The sequence below is a fragment of the Jaculus jaculus genome, chromosome 1 (assembly GCF_020740685.1).
Source record: "Jaculus jaculus isolate mJacJac1 chromosome 1, mJacJac1.mat.Y.cur, whole genome shotgun sequence".
Lineage (NCBI taxonomy): Eukaryota > Metazoa > Chordata > Mammalia > Rodentia > Dipodidae > Jaculus > Jaculus jaculus.
Genome location: NC_059102.1, coordinates 157,124,741 through 157,144,425, shown reverse-complemented (window position 1 = coordinate 157,144,425; position 19,685 = coordinate 157,124,741). Strand labels below are relative to the sequence as shown.

General features: G+C 50.9%; 1 protein-coding gene across 9 annotated transcripts in view; it reads right to left on the bottom strand.

Moving 5' to 3' along the window:
• The window catches only part of Shank2 (SH3 and multiple ankyrin repeat domains 2), a 609,914-nt gene that overhangs the window by 366,497 nt on the left and 223,732 nt on the right, over positions 1–19,685 (bottom strand). For all 9 annotated transcript variants that reach the window (XM_045152632.1, XM_045152644.1, XM_045152648.1 and 6 more), the window contains exon 11: positions 17,270–17,336. In XM_045152632.1, coding sequence (XP_045008567.1) covers positions 17,270–17,336 — 67 coding nt within the window. The remainder of the gene's footprint in view (positions 1–17,269; positions 17,337–19,685) is intronic.

Here is a 19,685-nt window from a genome sequence, read left to right as displayed (position 1 = left end):
GGCAGAGGTAGGAGAATTGCCCATGAGTTCGAGGCTACCCTGAGACTGCATAGTGAATTCAAAGTCAGTCTGGGCTAGAGCAAGACCCTACCTCAAAAAAAGAATAGCAAAAACAATAGCCGGCTTTAATCCCAGCACTTGGGAGGCAGAGATAGGAGGATCACTGTGAGTTTGAGGCCACCCTGAGACTACATAGTGAATTCCAGGTCAGCCTAGGCTAGAGTGAGACCCTATCTTGGGGGGAAAAAAAGGCATCACTTTAGTCCAGTTTCAAGCCACAGTGGACTGCAGATGACCTGCATTTAGCTGGGATGATCTTCATGGAGAATGCGAATTGGAGGTTTGATGACCAAATTTCAAAGGCAGGTCCCTGGGAAGGGCTTTGACAAAACCAAGTCCCACCAGGTCTCCTTGCTTCTCAATGCAACCTTGATTTCCCCTCCGCACTTGAGGGAGGAGATTCGGGGCAAACACTCACTGTGTGTCAGCCTTATCCTGCTTGCTGGGAGACGCGTCCTATCAAAAGGACAGTGCTCAGGAAATCACATCACATCATCTTTCTACTCTGAGTCCTCCTCCCACCCAACACACACACACACACACACACACACACACACACACACACACACACACACACGCTACCTGGCCTTCTTGGAACCACCTCACCCAGTGATAGTCTTACCCCATCACAGCACATGGTCACAGTGGCCTTGAGGAAGGGCCATCAGAGGAACATAACATGCTTGGCTCTTATTTTTTAGCCTTTCCACCCCTGATGAACCCGTCTGTGGCTTCCCAGGTAGGTTTCCCTTGCTCTATCAGAAGGCGCCTCCCACTCAGGCATCTTCCCTCATCTGGAAGTAGCTCCCTTCCCCCTGGCTCCCAGGAGCCTGGGCAGGAGGAGCAAGAAGAAACACAGAGCAGACAAAAGCTGATTCGCAAAAGGTTCCGGACTCAGTCCCAGCCTTGCCGCAGCACCAGCTAAGCAATGGGACCCTTCCCAGGCAGCGTGGCGGCCAGTTTTCACACTCCTACTTCCTCACGGGATCCCGGTGGACCTCTCTGTGGTCCACTCTGGGGGGAGGAAACTGCTTTGAGGACTCTTCAGCTTTACCCAGAGCTGCTCCATGTTGGGGGCCTTCTGTGGGGTGCAACTCACTTAGCAATCGTCCTAGGGGACAAATGTGTGTTGGCGCACTTGCCTGATGTCTTTCCTCAGCCTACTTTGAAGCAAAGGCAAACCTGAGTCGTGGCGATGATGACAACTCTGCTGCTTCATTAAGCTCTGCGCTTGTCACTTGCTGCTGAGCTGGAGTCAGCCCCGTGGAGGCACACGCATGGGGGAATCCTACCTCTTCTCACTACAGCCCCCGTAAAGCCTCCTCCCACCCCACCAAACTGCTGCTTATTAGAGCAGAATTAGAATCCTTTCCTGTGCCCCGTTTAACTCCGCCAGGCACATCCTTCCAAGTCCTCAGCCCCTTGGGTGCTGCTCAGATCCATGGAATGATATGAAGAGCTTCCAAAAAGAACTCTCTCCTTTCTCTCAGTTTGCATTTGGGCTCAGCTTTGACACAGAGGGAATGCTACCTACAGCCACAGTAGGGAGTACAGACAGACAAGTGATTATCTGCAGAAGCTGTGGGAGGGCCCAGAGAGATGCATGTGGCTTGTCCAAGGCCACCTGGAAGATTGCAGGCGTTTTTCCCACTCTCTGAGTCCTTGGCCCAATGTCTGCTGTCCAGCTCCCCTACCCAAGCACCCTTTGCGGGGCTGTGGGAGCTAAGGTCTCATCAGTTATTTTCCAGCATAAACACTGTGTGGGGCTTTATGAAGAAAACCCTGAAGTTCTGGACGTGAATGCTTTTCCCAATGTCACACAGGTGCCACCCTCCTCAGAGAAGCGGGGCTCCCAGACAGAATCCTCCAGGGACAGACAACTTGGCGAAATAGCTGAGGGATCTCTGGCTGGACCCTGCTGAGGTTCTGAGACCCGAGTAGACAACAGTGTCTGTAGAAGAGAATGTTGGGAGCTGGGGCAACCAAGTGTGTACACACAACGAAAGAGGGTCCTGGGAAACTCAGCCAAAGCCCTGGGGTACGGGGGAGAAGGCAGGGGCTCAGGGCCTCTACGCCACAGAAAGGCCACTCCTGGGCTGGACGTGGTGGCTCGCACCTTCAGTCCCAGCACTTGGGAGGCCGAGGTACTGGGCTCACCATGAGTTCAAGTCCACCCTGAGAGTACAGAGTGAATTCCAGGTAAGCCTGGGCTAGAGTGAGACCCTAGCTTACAAAAAAATAAAATAAAAGGTCACCTCTGTGCCACCTACCCAGGCTGGCATACAGTCAGGGAGCACCGGAGAGAGAACAGCTACAAAGGAAGGTGCTCTATGAGTGGAGGGGGGGTGGGGGTCCGAGGTGAGCAGCCAGCCACTGTCCCTGCTGTAGAATAGCCCCTAGGCCCAGGCATGAGGCCAGGAGGGGCAGGAGTCGGCTGGTCTGAGGCCTGAAGGGTGCAATGTGGGACAGTATGAAAGGCCAGGAAGTAAGGGTTGCAAAGAGCTAAGGCATCCCATACTCTGCCAGACCACAGTCCACAGCCCAGTACCCTCCTCCTACCTGCCACCTAGACTGTGTCTGAACTGTAAGACCCTCCCTCTTCTATGCCCCTGAGATTCAGCCCCCAAGGGCAGACCTGAGTCCCTCCCTCCCCACCCCACCCCCGCCCGGCTACCTATGGCAGCTGCAAAACTTTTCCACATGCAGAGGCTCTGTGGTCCTGATCCAGCTGTTCTGCTAGCATATGAAGCCCTGGTCCCTGTTGAAACCCAACTAGCCCAGGGGCCCACTGGAGAACAGCAGGGGATAGTGTGAAGCCACATCTAGCCAAGGGGAAAGGGTAGACTAAGGGAACAAGGGTGGCTGGGTCTGTGTAAATCTAACCGTCTAAAGGCTAAGTCGAGCCTCACCTCACCCACGAGATACTCTACGGTGACTTCTGACTTCATCGTTCCTTGTATTATGTTTTCATGTTTCATGCTCCTAGCCAAGTCATAAGCCACCGTTTATCCTCTCTGAGCCTAGGCTGGCTCCGGAGTAGGCCCTGGATTATTGAGGGGAGGCGGTAGGCAGCCCAGTGTGCAAGCAAGCCCTTGAAGGCCAGCGTTGACGATGTTGCAGGGAAAAGGGAAGGCTATCTGGTGACTGCTGGCATCCTGAGTCTATCTAGCCTTCCAATGTATGAACATGACACTTTTTAAAGAAACGAATAGCACGGTTACTTAATTTTTCTTTGATTTCTTTGGTTGACATTTTATCATTTAATTTTTCTGCTATTAATTTCCACGTCGATTCCATTATGATCAGAAAACATCCACTATGGGATAGCCATGTGGGAAAAGGAAGAGGATCAGCAGGAGACGGGGCAAAAGAGGGTCATGGGAGGAAATACGATCAAGGACCTTCTACTCATGAATGCAAACGTCATAATGACTGCTTTGTACAATTGACGCGGGCTGATTAGCTGCCTCCGCTGAGACGAAGCTGGCTGGATTGAGGCAGGTGGGCCTGGGGAAGGATGAGGCAGCCCAGGTGAGAGGGGGCAGCTGTGACATGGCGAGGACAAGGACAGGAGCATTCTTGCCTTAGAACTGAGGGCGCTGAACCCTCAGGGAAGGAGGTCGCACTAGTCTTGACCTCTGGAGACTTCATGAATGTGCAGAAGCGCAAGATCAAAGGATCTCACGGGGGGGGGGGGGGCACAGATCCCTGGTCTAAGGACCGTGAGGACAGAGCTCTGCAAGTTGGCCAGGACCGGGAGCGTCGATCTGTATGGACCACCACTGGAAGGTTCTGATGACCTACCAGATGCCTATGCGCACACAGGACAGCCTCCTCCTGGTTCGTAAACACCGCCGCTTTCACCTGGCTTTCAAAGCCCTGGAGCTGTTCTGCCACATAAACGACAGAAAACGTGTACTTGTTTGGTTCCGAACTTTACTGACTGCCATGCCATTCGCCACTCTGGCACACCCCACCAGCGCTGACCCAGTGCTCTTGTCCTCCAGCAGCAGCAGGAGGGGCTCTGGAAGAGACAGTGATCACAGAGGAGAAGCAACCCATAGAGTATTGGGTCTGTGGGGCAGGCCACCCTCCATGAATGCCGCTGTACGTACCCCACCACGTCCACTCCATGGGTTATTCCTGAACAAGACAGATGATGGTGTGTGTGTAGCTTTAAAAAAAAAAAAAAACTACAAGAGAAAGTTCTGATGGTGGCTGGAGATGTGGCTTAGTGGTCAAGGTACTTGCAAAGCCTAAGGACCCAGGTTTGATTCCCCAGTACTCACACAAGCCATATATACAAGGTGGTACATGTGTCTGGAGGTTTTTTGTAGTAGCTGGAGGCCCTGGTATGCCACATTCATTCTTATTCTCTCTCTCTCTGTGTTTGTTTTTTAGAGGTAGGATCTCACTCTAGCTTAGGTGTGACCTTGAACTCTTGTCAATCCTCCTACTTCTGCCTTCCAAGAGCTGGGATTAAGGGTGTGTGCGACCACTCTATCTGCCTCTTCTTTTTTCTTCCACTCAAATAAAAAAAAAAATAGACCCAGCACTTGGGAGGCAGACGTAGGAGGATCGCCATGAGTTCGAGGCCACCCTGAGACACCATAGTGAATTCCAGGTCAGCCTGGGCTAGAGTGAGACCCTACCTCGAAAAACCAAAAAAAAAAAAAAAAAAAAAAAAAAGTTTTTTTTTGAGAGATATTAACTTTTCCTTCTGCTTTGGGTCTTTTTGTTTATTATTATTTATTTATTTGAGAGCAACAGACAGAGAGAAAGAGGCAGAGAGAGAGAGAGAGAATGGGTACACCGGGGCTTCCAGCCACTGCAAATGAACTCCAGATGCGTGCACCCCCTTGTGCATCTGGCTAACATGGGTGGTGGGGAATCAAGCCTCGAACCGGGGTCCTTAGGCTTCACAGACAAACGCTTAACTGCTAAGCCATCTCTCCAGCCCTTAAAAGGTTTTTAAAAGGTTATGATGACTAGGAATCCTATAAGAATGACCATAGCAGGACATATCATACCCTTTGACCAGGCTATCACTTGGCTGGCCTTCTGTGTGGCAGAACAGAAGACAGGCCACACAGTAAGGCTGAGCAGATGTTCAGGAGGCACGTGAAGTTTGTGTGGACATACTGGGTCGTCAAAAACAAAACACATAGACATGCATACTGAACAAGAGGCCAAGGCCTGTTGTCAAACCCTCGGCACCCTCAGAGCTGAGCGAGCAGAGCATGGGACTGGGCAAGCCGGGTGGTGAGCCCTGCAGTGGACACGCACCCGCAAGTCAGCAACACGCCACTTCCACCCAACACGTGGACAGCGCAGAGCTGCTACAGAAAGGACATCACTTGGGTTGCACCCCGGCGTAACAACTACACTTCGTGACAGAGTGATAAAACTTCTAGATGGACGAGAAGCTGAGCAAGTAGTGTACGTTGGTACACGAGACCCGCACCTTCAGCAGACAGAGAAGGATCAAGACCCCAAATACACACAGAACTGAGCCAACGCAACAGCACAAAACAACAGCCTAGTGTGAGGACCGAGTGGGTGTGCATGCACGCACACACATACACACACATACACACACACCAGACTAGCACAAGCTTACACTATTCCACGGCCTTCAAAGGGCAACAAAAACAGGGTGGAGTCCCATCAGCCAGGTCATAACACATCTGCTTAGAAAGTGCAGAAGCTATGGAGGCCCTCTGTCCCCTGCTCTCGGCCACTTGTTCTGAGAACAGTCTACAGGAGTCTGGTCAACAGCTGTCCAATGGCTGCATGATATTAGGGAGAATATTGAGACATTCCCTGGGAGAGCTCACAGATGTGGACTCAGCAATGGGGACCCTAATCCATCCGGTCTAGTTAAAGGAACTAGGTCAGCATTTGGGGTTTTCCTTAGGGTCTTCCAGAGAGATTCTCTTGATCCTGTGATCACTTCAGATCACTATGTCTATTTCATCGGAAGTAGCACATTTCACAGTAAAAGCACCAGAAACACAGAATTCTTCTCTGGGTCAGAGCTATTTTATTTCCTGTCAGGTTGTATCTGCTAAACAGGTATATTCTCAGAGAATCATCACTGTGGTTTTATACACACACACACACACACACACACACACACACACACACACACACACACGAGATACACATGATATTCCATTAAGGTATCTGTTTGAAAACACCACACTCTATCCATCATCTATGCAAATCCACAGTGCAGTGATACAGGCTCTGGGTCTGGAAACCTAGCAACGGTATCCAAGTGCTCCTCAGCCAGCCTGGCAGACACCAAACTCACACACACCTCGGCTCAATCGGCTGCGCTGTAACAAACACACGCCTCTCAACTCTCTCTCTCTCTCCATGGCTGCGGAAGGACAAGACATATGAAAACAAACCTTGTTCCGCTGAAGAAGAGCAACCCATGTCATTTAATCCATCTGACAGAGCCAGGCAAAAACAAAAATAACAAGGATTGGGAAAAATAGGTTAGCCCGCTCCAGAGCTTATCAGCTTGCCACATGCTTAATACTTGCATGACTGTTTTGGATGCGGGCTCCCCAGCTTCCCCCCAGCCCGGCTTTTAGGGACAGCCGTCCTGTGGAAGTCATCTTAAGTATTCTATGGCACAGGCTCCTCACGCCAGCTTGGCTCATCTGCCTGGCGACAGCTTAACCCTGGATGACAAACAGGGATTAACTTCTCTATTCCTGACCGCTCTCGACCATCACTTTCTTTAAGTGGGCAGAAAAAAAAAAAAAAAAACCCAACCCAACAGAGGTCACGTTTAATATTTTAAAGAGGAAGGGGGGTTAAAAAAAAAAGCCAAAGCGCGGAATCAGGGGGAGCAACGCACGCTGTGAACGGCTCCTGCATGGATGGACGCTGCACCAAGAGAAGCGAGATGCAGTCCCGGTGTGGAAGCCCAGGGCTGCGTCCACGCGGCACTCCAGATCCGTTCCTGGATTCCACACACCTCCCAGTGCCCATTAGCCACATGGCTCTGGCCACGCGTTTACTGTCGCTTCCCCCAGAGCCACAGCCGAGCCTCCTTAGTGCACTGATTTTCCAGCAGCCTGGAAAACAAAAGATCCCCAGCTCAAAAGGCAGAGGCAATTGATCTTTGAAAGGAACGTTTTACAGACAACAATCTCACCCATGGCATGTGGAAAGCCAGAGAGAGATACATCCTCACTTTTGTTGACCCTGCTCCCACCCAACTCGGAATATGGGGGTCCTTCTACCACCCCTATATTCAGACATGTACCCCTAAAGCAACCCAGGCAAAGGAGGGAGGGCTCCTACCTTCACTGCCTCCCAGTTGAGGTGACTGATGGGGATGAAGGTTTCTCTAAGACTGTTCCTGCCCCACTCAATGTATGATGCACAGGACTCTGCCAGTGAGCACCTAAGGTCATCTGACCTAAGATCAAGGAACCTGTGAGGGACTGCTATCCGTCCCTGGTGGTGGGGTAGCTTTATATAAAAGACTGTAAAGTTGAAATGCAGCCCCTATCCCATGCCTCTCTGCTATTCCCACCACTACTCCTGAGGCTAACGATAGGAGGCAAGGGCATTTGGGAAACACACTAAAGTCCTCAGGGGTCACCTAGTCCCCCAGGAGCTCTGACAGGCCCTCTCCCCACCCTAATGGTGAACAGCAGGAGAAATCTTTGGGAGACCACAGTAGCATCTACCAAGATCAAGGGGAGCACTGGATGGAGGGCTCAGGGCCATAGGCACCAGGGAGGAAAAGCCAAGTGGTCACCTATGCTCTAATAGGACCACCCCCAGAATCACCTAGGGTACAGGTAAGCAATGCACGCCCAACACCTATTCCCAAGTGCCCTTCCTGACCAGATGCTGACAATGCTAAAGAGGGACAACGTAGACACTCAGTCCCTCAGTGTGTGTCCCATGCCTCGGCTCCCAGGAGATGCAGTTTTTTTAAGATTTATTTTTATTTAGTTATTTATGGGAGAGAGAGAGAGAGAGAAAGGGGGGGAGAAAGGGTGCTCCAGGGCTTCTGGCCACTGCAAACAAACTCCAGACACATGCACCACCATGTACATCTGGCTTACGTGGGACCTGGAGAATCAAACCTTGGTTCTTAGGCTTTGCAAGCATGTGCCTTAACTGCTAAGCCATCTCTCCAGCTTGAGACACAGGTATTACCCTAAGGAAGGGGGAAGAGCAGGGAAAGTGCTGGCCTGAGATGGCAAGTAGCAATAGGAAGTCACCCTAAGCCGAGGTCTTACCATGTGCCAGGCACTGTGGAGCAGGCAGAGTAAGATACTGCATGCCCTGGAGAAGGCGCTGGCCTGGAAAGACAAGCAGCCTCAAGGCAATGTGATTGCCTTATATGAGTTACATGGTGGCAACCAAAAGACAGATTCAAGCCTGTAACAGTTACCTTCTCATTGCCAGGACAGAACACCTAACCAGAAGCTGTTGATGGAATGAAAGGGTTTGTTTCAACTTCAAGTTTTGAGGGGAAGTGTCATCATGCTGAGGAAGGCACAGCAGGAGTGGAGAGATGGGCATCGCATGTTCGTATCAGCAGGGAGGAGACAGGGGAAAGAAGGGTAAGCTTTCTGTGAACACCCTGTGGGGGTGCATAAAGGTCTGCCCCCAGTGACACACCACCTCCAGACAGGCTCCACCAGCTGGGGATTCCATATGAAGCTTCATAACAAGGCCATGAGGTTATAAGAGACATGTTACACTCAAACCACCACATTCTGCCCCAACCCCAACAGGCTCATGGGTATCTCATGATGCAAAATATGTTCAGTTCAACTTTAGAAGTCCCTTAGTCTTTACCATCCCACTGTCCAAAAGTTCAAAGCCCAAAGTCTCCATCTAAGACTCAAGGCAATCTCTCAACTCTGAGCCCTGTTAAAATCACAAGTCACATTCTTTGAACATAATGCCACAGTAAACATCCACATCACAAAGAGGAGAAGTGGAGTCACAGGAAGGAAAGATGGTGTCAGTACAGTATCAGAACCCAGCTGGGCAAGCATTGTATTCTACAGCTCCGTGTCCAGGATCTAGGACTCCTGATGAAATTTTCTGGGCACCAAAAAGTTTGGGCAATTCTGTCCCTTTGTTTGTGCAGCTTGCAGCCTGGGCAGAATCGATCCCAAGCCAGAAGCTCTCCTTTGCAGCCATTCTACGGCACTGGCCTCTCTAACATTCTGAGGTCTCCACCAGAAACTACAAATGGGTTTCACACAATGGCCTCATAGGGCCTCCCTGGCAGGGGTCTTTCCCCTGCCTCATACCATCCAGCCTCAGCAGCTGAGGTGCACTCTCTGACTCTATTTCCTGCATTTGCCGTACTTCCAAAAACTCTTGCCATTGAGTGACACTGACAAATTCTTTGTCCTGGGGCTGGGAGGTAGTGATGAGGCCCAACTCTTTTAGCATCCTTCCTTTAGGCCCGCTACTTTGGAAAGGATCAGCTCTCCTCTTTAGCTTGAGCCGTCAGTGCATTGAGTCTCACTCTCAGCACTTTTCCTGTTGTTGCAATGTGAAACAGCCAGCCCATTCTCAAGGATGGCAAACTCTTTAACAATTGCAGCTGAAGCAGCTGCGGCCCCCAGGCTGAAACCCAAATCCCCTTCACATTTCTTCCTGTGCCACCTTCACACTTTTCATATATTTCTGCTCTGTACTTTCTTCCACTAAACATATCCGTCCATTGCTTTTAAATTCAACTTTGCTCGAGTCCTCAGGACAGGAACAGCAGTTAGAATGTCACATGAACTACCTGCAGCCCAGTTCCTGAAGTCCTTTTTGCCCCTCTGAAACCTCACAAGCCAAGTCTCCACAGTCCACATTTCTCTCTGCATCTTGGTCTTCTGAACCCTCACCAGAATAACCCATTAGCTCTATTTTATAGTGTGATAAAGTTTCTCAAGCCCAAAGTTCCAAATTCTTCCGTATTCCTCTCATGAACCATTTACAAAATACTAAAACCCATACTGTTAGGTTAATCATAGCAACTCCACTACTAGTGCCAATTTTATGTAACATTTACCAGGTTGTTGTTGGGACAAAATTCTCAACCAGAAGCACCTTATTGAAGGAAAGGGTTGATTCCATTTTACTGTTCTGAGGGGAAGTCTCACCATGGTGAGGAACACATGGCAGGAATAGATATCCAGGCATTAATCCCTCCTTATTAGAAGGGAGGAAGCAGCAAGTGTGAGTCTGCTGTGAACAACCAGTGCAGCTGGACTGATAAACCTCAAGGTCCGCCCTCAGTGACACACCTCCTCCAGCAAGCCTCCACCTTCCAAAGGCTCCACCAGCTGGAGACTGTGTATGAGGCTTAATCACAAACACGAGGCTGTGGAGAACATTTTGCATTCAAGTCACTACAGAGCCATAGCCCCTCACCCTGTGACTGACCTCATTTGGAAATAGGGTCTTTGCAGAAGTGATTGACTTAAGAATGGCAAGACGAGGGATGATAGGCGATTTCTGACCTTGAGCTTATTCGTGTAATTGTTACATATATTATGCCGCCCATGCCTCTCTGGAATAAAGCCAACTTGATTGTGATAGATGATCTTTCATGATGTACTTTTGTATTCCGTTTACACGTATTTTTGTCAGGAATATTTTCATCTATGTTCATCAAAGACATTGTTTTATACTTTTCTTTTTTTGTTGTGTATTTATCCAGTTTTGCTATGAGGACAGTGGTGAATTTGTAAAAGGATGTTTGGTAGTATTCCTTTCCTATTTTATCAAATAGTTTGAGAAGCATTTGGTGTTAGGTCATTGAAGATCTGGTAGAAGTGAGTAGTAAATCCATTTACTTTTCTATTTATCATCTATCTATGTATCTATCAACCATCTACTGTAGGTCTATCTAGCCACCCACCGTTCTATCTACTCAAAATAAAAGAAGAGGTCTTCTTTGATGTAGAGCTATACTTATGTCCTCATGAGATAAAGGCAGAGGGGGAGTTGAGACATGCCCACAATTATGGTTGTGTAACCAGAGTTTGCAACAATGTGTCTCCACCCAAAGGTGCAGAAACCTGGAGCAGACCTTCCTGGAACCTGCAAGAAGGACTCATCTACCAACATCTTGACTCTCACCTTCAGCCCTCCAGCAGTGCAAAAGCACAAATTTCAGTTGTTTTAGCCACCCAGCCAGCAGTCAATTATTACAGGACCTATTTGGAACCACAGTGTGAGCCATGCTCATGTTCTGAACAGGATGGCAGGAGATGAGGATGCCCCGAGGTGCTCCTGGGTATCGGGTGAGTCCTGAGACACAAAGGCAGAGCCCACATCTGGATGCCAAGCATCAGGACCACTGGAGGACCTAAGTATAGTGATTCCAGAGGTCCTCAGGCAGAATCAGACACCACTGGAGGCTGGGGTACCGCCATTCCACACGAGCTCTCCAAGAATTCAGATGCACCAAAAGCTGACATGGCACCGGCTGGGGAACGCTATAACTCTCAGACAGCTATGTCAAGAACAGAGGCAGAGCAGGAGAGAACGGGAGCGACTCTTGCACTCTGTCTGGGGATCATTTGCCAGCCCGGCAGAAGACTCAGCGGAACCGGACGTGGCAGAGTATGAAGAGACCTGTGGGGGAAATGAGGACCAGTACAGGAGGGGTAGAAACACAGTGCCTGTTGCAGTTATTTTCTTGTTGCTGCAACAAAGCGTCTGACCAAATGTAGCTTGTGGTAGGAAAGGGCTTTTTTTTTTTTTTTTTTTTTTCTGGCTTACAGACTCAAGGGGAAACTCCATCATGGCATGGGAAAGGATGGCACGAACAGAGGCTGGACATCGCCTGTGCCACAGCAGGTGGAACACCACAGCATGAGCTCAAGGTCCACCCCCAGAGACACGCCTCCTCCAGCCAAGCTCCACCTCCCAAACTCCACCGGCTGAGAACTAAGCATTCAAAATACATGAGTTTATGAGGTGCACCTAATCCAAAGCCCCACAGTGCCCAAATGCATCTGCTTTCTGAAAAGCCACCCAGCATCTCCCATTAGACTAGGACTGAGCAGCAGGTCATATGACTCCTAAGAGGACACACTACCTGAGGTCCTTTCAACATCACTTCCAGGGCCTGGAGGTAGAGAGGGGAAAGCAAGAGCCATCACTCGCTGTGCTCCCGACCCGCTTCCCATAAAGCCCGTGGAATGTTTCTACATCAAGCCCTCTGGGAGAAGGGGAGAGCAGGGGAGTTCTGGGTAGTCATGCCTCTCAGGCACCTGATCGTTCTGGTTCTACACAGGAGCCAGTCTTTTGAGCACTGAAGGAGACAGACATGGGCTCCTCCCAGGACATCTGCCGGAGCTCTAGGCTGCAGTCTGACTTCTCCTTTGGGGTCCTCTAGAATAATTCTATACCCCTGAAAGTGCTGTCTTCCCCCTCCTTCTTCCACACAGAAATATCAGTTGTAACCCCAATATGAAGGTCTCCTGCTGACCTGGATAGGGCCTGTTTTTTTTAAAAAATATATTTATTTATTTAAGAGAAAGAAAGAGAGACACAGAGAGAGAATGGGCACACCAGGGCTTCCAGCCACTGCAGATGAACTCCAGACACATGCACCTGTTGTGCATCTGGCTTACATGGGTCCTGGAGAATCAAATGGGGGTCCTTTGGCTTTGCAGGCAAAGACCTTAACTGATAAGCCATCTCTCCAGCCCAGGGCCTGGTTTTAATCCCATCAGACACTCTAGGAAGGAGTTCCAAGGGCATGTGATCTCTCAGAGTGAAGCTATTTCCCTTTGAAATGGAAAACCCGAAGGAGAACATGACGGGGAGCTCAGGATCTCTGGAGAGAGCTGTCAGCTCTGGTGGAACCTAGACTGCATGCTTGAGAAGGAAGGGACCGCTGTACCGTGTGGGTGATGAGCAATTCACCAGCTGTGGTACAGGGCCACTAAGACCTGCACAGAGGCCCCTGCGGACCTCAGCCTGCACAGCTCTGGTGCATGGTCACTAGGACCTCTAGAGAGGTCCTTGGGGACACCAGCCTGCACAGCTGTGGGCCCCAAGCTTTATGCTTGACCTTAGCAATTCTCACATGACCTTTGAAGCCCCCCAGCTCTGCACCCACCACAGCCTGCTGCCCAGCACCCTCCTCTAGCCCCACCCCTTTCCCTCTAAACGTCTGAGGAGCTGATGGAGATCAACCAATGCTGAGCTGGGGGGGGGGGAAGCCCAGAGCCACAGAGCCTGGACAAGGAAGCAGAGAAGGGAGACCCCGTAGATGAGGTGGGAGGGCCACCCTGTTAGCGTCCTATGTCTGAGGAGCATTCTCTCCCATCTGCCCTCCCTGTCCTGCCTGAGGCTCTGGGCCAACCTGTATACATGGATACCCACAGCTCTCCTGGGCACGGGAGGGAGGCGTCCTGGTGTTACTGGCGACAACAGTCACAGCACAGGGAGGGTGGAGGACCGGCTCCCTAGGTGAGGCCATCCAGCCAGATGGACTTGGTTTTGAGATCTGGCTTGACCAGTTACCCCCCGAGGATGTGGGAAAGTCATGAGTGCAAGCAGCCACTGGGTCATCAGTTATTTTCCACGTCACTATGGGCAAGTACCAGACAAAAATAATTTAAGGGAGGAAGGCTTTATTCTGGCTCCCAGTTTGAAGGGCTGCAGTCCATCATGGTGGGGAAAGGAGGGTGGCAGGAGCCTATGGCCAGAAAGTCCCACCTCATCATATCTTCGTGAGCCAGGAAACAGGACACAGATGGAAAGTGAGGCTGGATTACAGACCTCTAGCTTCTGCCCCAACCCCTGGCCTCGCCTACCCAGTGACCCACTTCCTCCAGCGAGGCACCACTTCCTGAGGTTTCCACAACCCTCCCAAACAGCTGGGGACAAAATGTTCAAACACAAGAGCCCATGGGAGACAGCTCACATTCAAATGGTAACCCCTGCCCTCTGCCCCTTGGCACTCACTGTCTAGGGCACGTGTACCTCTGCCGTGTACACACCTGCAGTCACCTGAGGAGGGTTTGTCTGTTTTTGTTTTTTTGGGGTTTTTTTTTTTTTTTTTTGAGGTAGGGTCTCACTCTCATCCAGGCTGACCTCGAATTCACTATGGAGTCTCAGGCTGGCCTTGAACTCACAGTGATCCTCTTACCTCTGCCTCCCACGTGCTGGGATTAAAGGCGTGTGCCACCACGCCTGGCTTCTGAGGCGGATTTTCCTGGCACCAGGAAAGAGTCTACACAACCAAGAACTTGAGCCCATAGGAAAACATAAGCTGCTGGCTTCTCCCTGTGGGGTGGAGCCACACGGAGCATGCTCTGTGTGGTCTTCCAGAGGATGCTGCCAGATGGCAGACACCATTATGCTGGTGCCGGCCCTTCTCTAGTCACTTAAGCGCCCACCACTGTTTCCTGTCAGCACTCCACCGTAAGTATGTTATCCCCTCCCTCGCTGCTACTTCTACCAGACTCCCATGCTACCCCTGGAGTTCCTTCTCAGTGAGGAAGAGGCCACTGCACGCAGAGGCCTAAATGACAAGTTTATAGCACCGGGCGGGGCACGCAGTGAGGCTCTGCTGTTTCCACCCTGGCTGTTCATCCACTCAGAAAACGGGGCAGCTCTTACAGCTGCACACAGGCGACTTTCTCAGGCTGTGCCCCACACGGAACCCTCAATCTTGAGGGGTCAAAGGTGAGGTCCATGCTAGAGGCTCGGCTAGCACCATGGCCAAGTGGGATCTTACAGGGGGTTCGGATTCATAGAACTCTGACCATCCAACTCATTGAGAGATGTGGGGTTCACACATACACACACCCCTGAAACTTAAACCATGCAATTCAGAAATAATTGACTACTTCATGATCAATAGTCCCTAGACATTTGGATGGAGGGTGTCTGCTGGGTTTTTAAGAGAATACAGGCTTTTCCCAAGTATTTTTTTTTTCTTTGAGCCTCTGAGATAGTCCCTCAGGCACGTGACCACAGGCATTGCCACCTGGCCCCTGTCAATGGAGGGCAAAAGCCAACCCCACACTCTCTGTCACTGCCGACCAGGTGGCTCACCATCCTGGCACCTTGATGCACAGCAGCCATAGGCTGTGGGGCGCCCCTCCTCTCGGGATGTAACTTAAGTGACCAATCAGAGTGCTGAGGGGCCATTAAAATGGATTCCCTCGCCCAATGAGCATCACTGCAGGATATTAATGATAATAAAGATTCCCATTAGGCACGAGGTGTTTAGATGCCAGCTAGGACAAGCTCACTTCATCAGCACTGAGGGGTCCAGCCATCGACCTCCCAAGCAGGGTTCTGAAGTATTATAGTGTCCCGGGCCCTTGGCAGAACTGTTCTGGAATGGAGTTTGGTGACTGGTCTTTAACATTTCAGGAGGGACTGGGTGAAGACAGCAGTGACCTGTAGGCCAGGCCCAGGGCAGGGCTAGAGTCTTAAGTGTCTCTTTCATCCATGGACACATTACAGAGCTTAGTTAGGTTCCCTTGCAAGGCTGCGTAGGCCCTGATAGGGTCTGCAGTTAACAACCACAAGGGAAGGGAGGCTTGTTACTGTGTAGATGGCTCTAATACCTATAGAGCTCATGGCTTATGTCCTGGGATGTCTTGAAAGATCCCCACAGTTGGGATGGGGTCTGCCCTTACTATATCTGCTTCCTTCCCTCTCCTACCGTCTGTGCATCCACCTCTGACAGCCGTGACTCCTTCCCAGACAGCTAGCTGGCAGCTTCTGACCTCAGGCCCCGCCCACCCCACGGCCCTGATCTCTAGAGGTGGCACAATGGCCCTGTCAAGCATTCCACGAGAGAACTCACTCTGCAGACGTGAACATGTCCAATTTATAACGTATTCGCGGTGTCAGTCAGAGGAGGCCTGGAGCCAGGGGAAGTCAGGGAGGTTTGAACTGTCCCAGCTCACAGGCGATGTAAGTCAGCATTGGTACTGCCCCTGTGGGCAATGCAAGCCAATCACCTGGCTCCTCATCCTGGTCCAGTTCCCCAGGGCAGGGCAGGTTCCCAGAAGTCCATGCAAGACACACATTCAACACGGTGAAGACATGAAAGCCAGACGCATTTTTGCTTGCCACCGACACCCAAAGCAGGGCAAGGGGCACAGGCAGTGAGAGGCAGAAGCTATCCGCTACTACTCAAGGCCCCATGAGAGTTCCATCCCAAACCCCCTCGATGGGCTGATGCCTCTTTCGGGAGCTCACCACTGCTGGTCCAGTGGGGCTGCTCCCCGCTGCAGGTCCTGTGGAAGCCCAGGGCCGGAGGGCGCAGACCAGCTGGCTCGTCCACCATGCAAGACTGGGCCCAGCCCACGGCAAGGCGGTGGGGGTGAGGAGGAGCCCCAGAGACAGCCCTCCTGGTTGGCACAAGGGGTACTAGAAAGGGGAAGGGGATACCAAGTAGAAATGACAGGAGGGTGAGGGAGTGAACCCCAGGGTTCTTCTTCCCTCTCAGTTACCGTCTTTTGTCTACAGAGCAGTACGGATTTTCTGAGGAACCAACGAATGCCAACTCCTCAATCAAACAGCAACAAACAAATACCCTCATTGCTTGATACCCTGCAAGTTTAGTCACTTCACTTCTGCAAGTTTTCCTTTAAGGCTTTTTTTGTTGTTGTTGTTTAATTTTTTTAAGAGCAATTTCGGGCTTGCAGCAAAATTGAGAGGAAGATTCAGAAATGCCCTCCCTGCCCTGCCCCACCTGCACTGGCTCTCCCAACTGCCCCTCAGGACCCACTTCACCCAACAGTGCTTGCTATGGCTGCTCGATTCACACCTTCTGGACCAATGTCTAGTGGCAAGCGTGCATCCATTTTTACCAGTATTGAGGGAAATCAGATTCAAATCAAGTGGAGAATGCTAGACCCAACTCCCAGCAGAGATTAGACATTCCTGCTCCTCCTCACGTGCTGCCACGTGGTTCATGTCTGTGTGGCAGGAGACCCTGCCACGGGTGCGGACAGTGAGCACTGTGCTTCCAGGGAAGTGGTGGCACACTTCAGACCGCTCGCCTGTCCAGTCTTCCCTATGCCTCCTTGCCTGATCAGGAAAGGACCCCCAAGAGAATTCTAGTCTGGCGCGGTCACCAAGGTCTCTATGAAATTTTGTTGAGAACAGCTCTAGAACATCTCCTGAACCAATTGGAGGCCCACCATGATTTATCATGGCGCCAACTCACCGATGTCAGTTTCCTTGTGGTTCTTGATGTATTCGGCAAGTTCAAAGTTGCCCGCTATGATCGCCACCTGCAGAGGAGAAACCAGGAAATTCATTGTCGGTGGTATAGTGGTGGGTCCCTGTGTACTGACCTCACTGGAAGACGGAACGTCCAGGCATCACTCCTCAGACTGTGGACACACCTATGGACTCTTACTTTCCTGCTTTGTCAAACATGAGCCTCTGCTCTCCAAGGTGAGGAAGCTATCAGTCCATTGTAGCTGGCGTGTGGGGGCTCTTATACAAGATTCTACAGCAGGGGGAGCTCAACAAGTCCTGGGCCTGGGGACCTCCACACTGTGGACCACGTCCCATATACTCAGGAGGCAGGCTGTTCCCACATGGACACCCAGAAACCTGTCTTTCTGATTAGACATAAGAGGGTCCCCAGAACTGAAGATAAAGAGGAACCTCCACAAAGCACTTCAAGTTCCTTAGATTCCAATTAGATACAAACCATTCTGCCCCCAGGTGTGTGCACAGCCAGGTGGGCTGCACAAGAAGTAGCACTGAGGGGGCTGCAGAGACGGCTTAGCGGTTAAGCATGTGCCTGTGAAGCCTAAGGATCCCGGTTCAAGACTCGATTCCCCAGGACCATGTTAGCCAGATGCACAAGGGGGTGCATGCATCTAGAGTTCGTGTGCAGTGGCTGGAGGCCCTGGCACACCCATTCTCTCTCTCTCTCTCTCTCTCTCTCTCTGCCTCTTTCTCTCTGTGTCTGTTGCTCTCAAATAAATAAATGAAAATAAACAAAAAAATAAATAAAAGAAATAGCCCTGAGGGGCTGGGGACTGATGCTCAGTGGGGAGAGTCTTGCCTGGCATGCACAAAGCCTTGGGTTCCATCATAAACCAGGCAAGGTGGTGCATATCTGTAATCCTGGAACTTGAGAGATAGAAGCAAGAGAATCAGGAATTCAAATGTCATCCTCAGCTGCATAGTGAGTTTGAGGGCAGGATGTATGAGATCCTGACTCAAAAAAGATCTCCACCAGAAATTAATTATTCCAATGAAGCTCTATAGACCTACTGCCTGCCTCCTGATCTGCAAAAGTGGTCAGACCAGTGAGCAAGTGTCCAGGGATGTCCTGGAGCGCCAAAGACAGACTGTAGCCAGAGATCCCATGGGTGAGGCCCATAGTGTCCTACAGTGGAGACCAAGGGCTCTGAGCTAGTGAAAATATAACCACAAAAGAACTGAGCATGTGACACACGCCCAGAGTCACACATATCTACACCTAACTGAAGCCAGGTGGCAATTGGGGGCGGGGATTGTGTGGAGCAAGCAGAGGTCTCCTGGGGAAGAAGTAATCCTCAGGCCTGGAACATTTACTTCTGCCTCCAAGTTGCAGTTTGAAGGTGGACTGTGTCGCATAGCCACATGTGTTTTAAATACGTGGTCCCCAGCTGGTGACAGTTTGGGAGGTGGAGCCTGGCTGCGGGAGGTGTGCTGCTGGGGGTGGGCTCTGGGGTCTTACAAGCAAAAGCTTCCTCCCTGCTAGAGCCAGCTCACGCTTGCTGCTGTCTGCCAGCTGTTGTGCCAAGACATGATACCCAACCTCCGCTCTACCATCCTTTTCCCTGCCACAGTGAAGACTTCCCCTCGAGCTGGTAAGCAGAAATAGAGCCTTTCCTCCCGTAAGCGGCTTTGGGTCGGGTGTTTTGTCCCAGCGACACGAAGGTCATCACCACATTCAGTTTCCAGCTTCCTTAGAGATTTCGCTTTCCAGCCCCAAGTCATGTGAGCTAGTACGTTACAGTGAAGCCCTTCATTTCACACTCACGCACCACCGCAGAGGCTTCCTGACTTAGGTTGAGGACATACGTCAGTCAACCCATCACAAGCTGAAAACACAGAAAGCTGGCTGTGTGCTGAACGCGCCTGGGCTGCCAACAGCAGAGCTCAGTCACACAGCATGCCGCAGCACGTTGCCGTTCACCCTTAGGACCGTGCGGGCTGCCTGAGATCTGAGCTTGACCCTGCCGCCCAGCCCTGCAGAAGAGGGGCACCCTGCATATTGCTGCCCCAGCAAAATCGAGTTTCAAAACTTGAACATTTGTACCAAATTTATGTCACATTCACACTGTCGTAACACTGAAAAATCCAAAGCCGAGCCAAAGTCAAGTATGTATGTGAATCGTGCCGTGTGTGCATGTATGTGTACATGTCTGTTTCCTATCGGTTCTGCCTCTCTGAAGAACCCCAGTGAACACAGACATTGGGTCTAGAAATGGTGTGGGGGATGGTTTTGAAACTGGTGTGTGTTGTCAAGGTTGTGCAGAACATGTCTGAAATATGAATCTCGTCTATGACCATACCACCCTGAATGCACCCAATCTCATCCGAAAGAAGAATCTCCAAGATTCATCTTCTTTCAT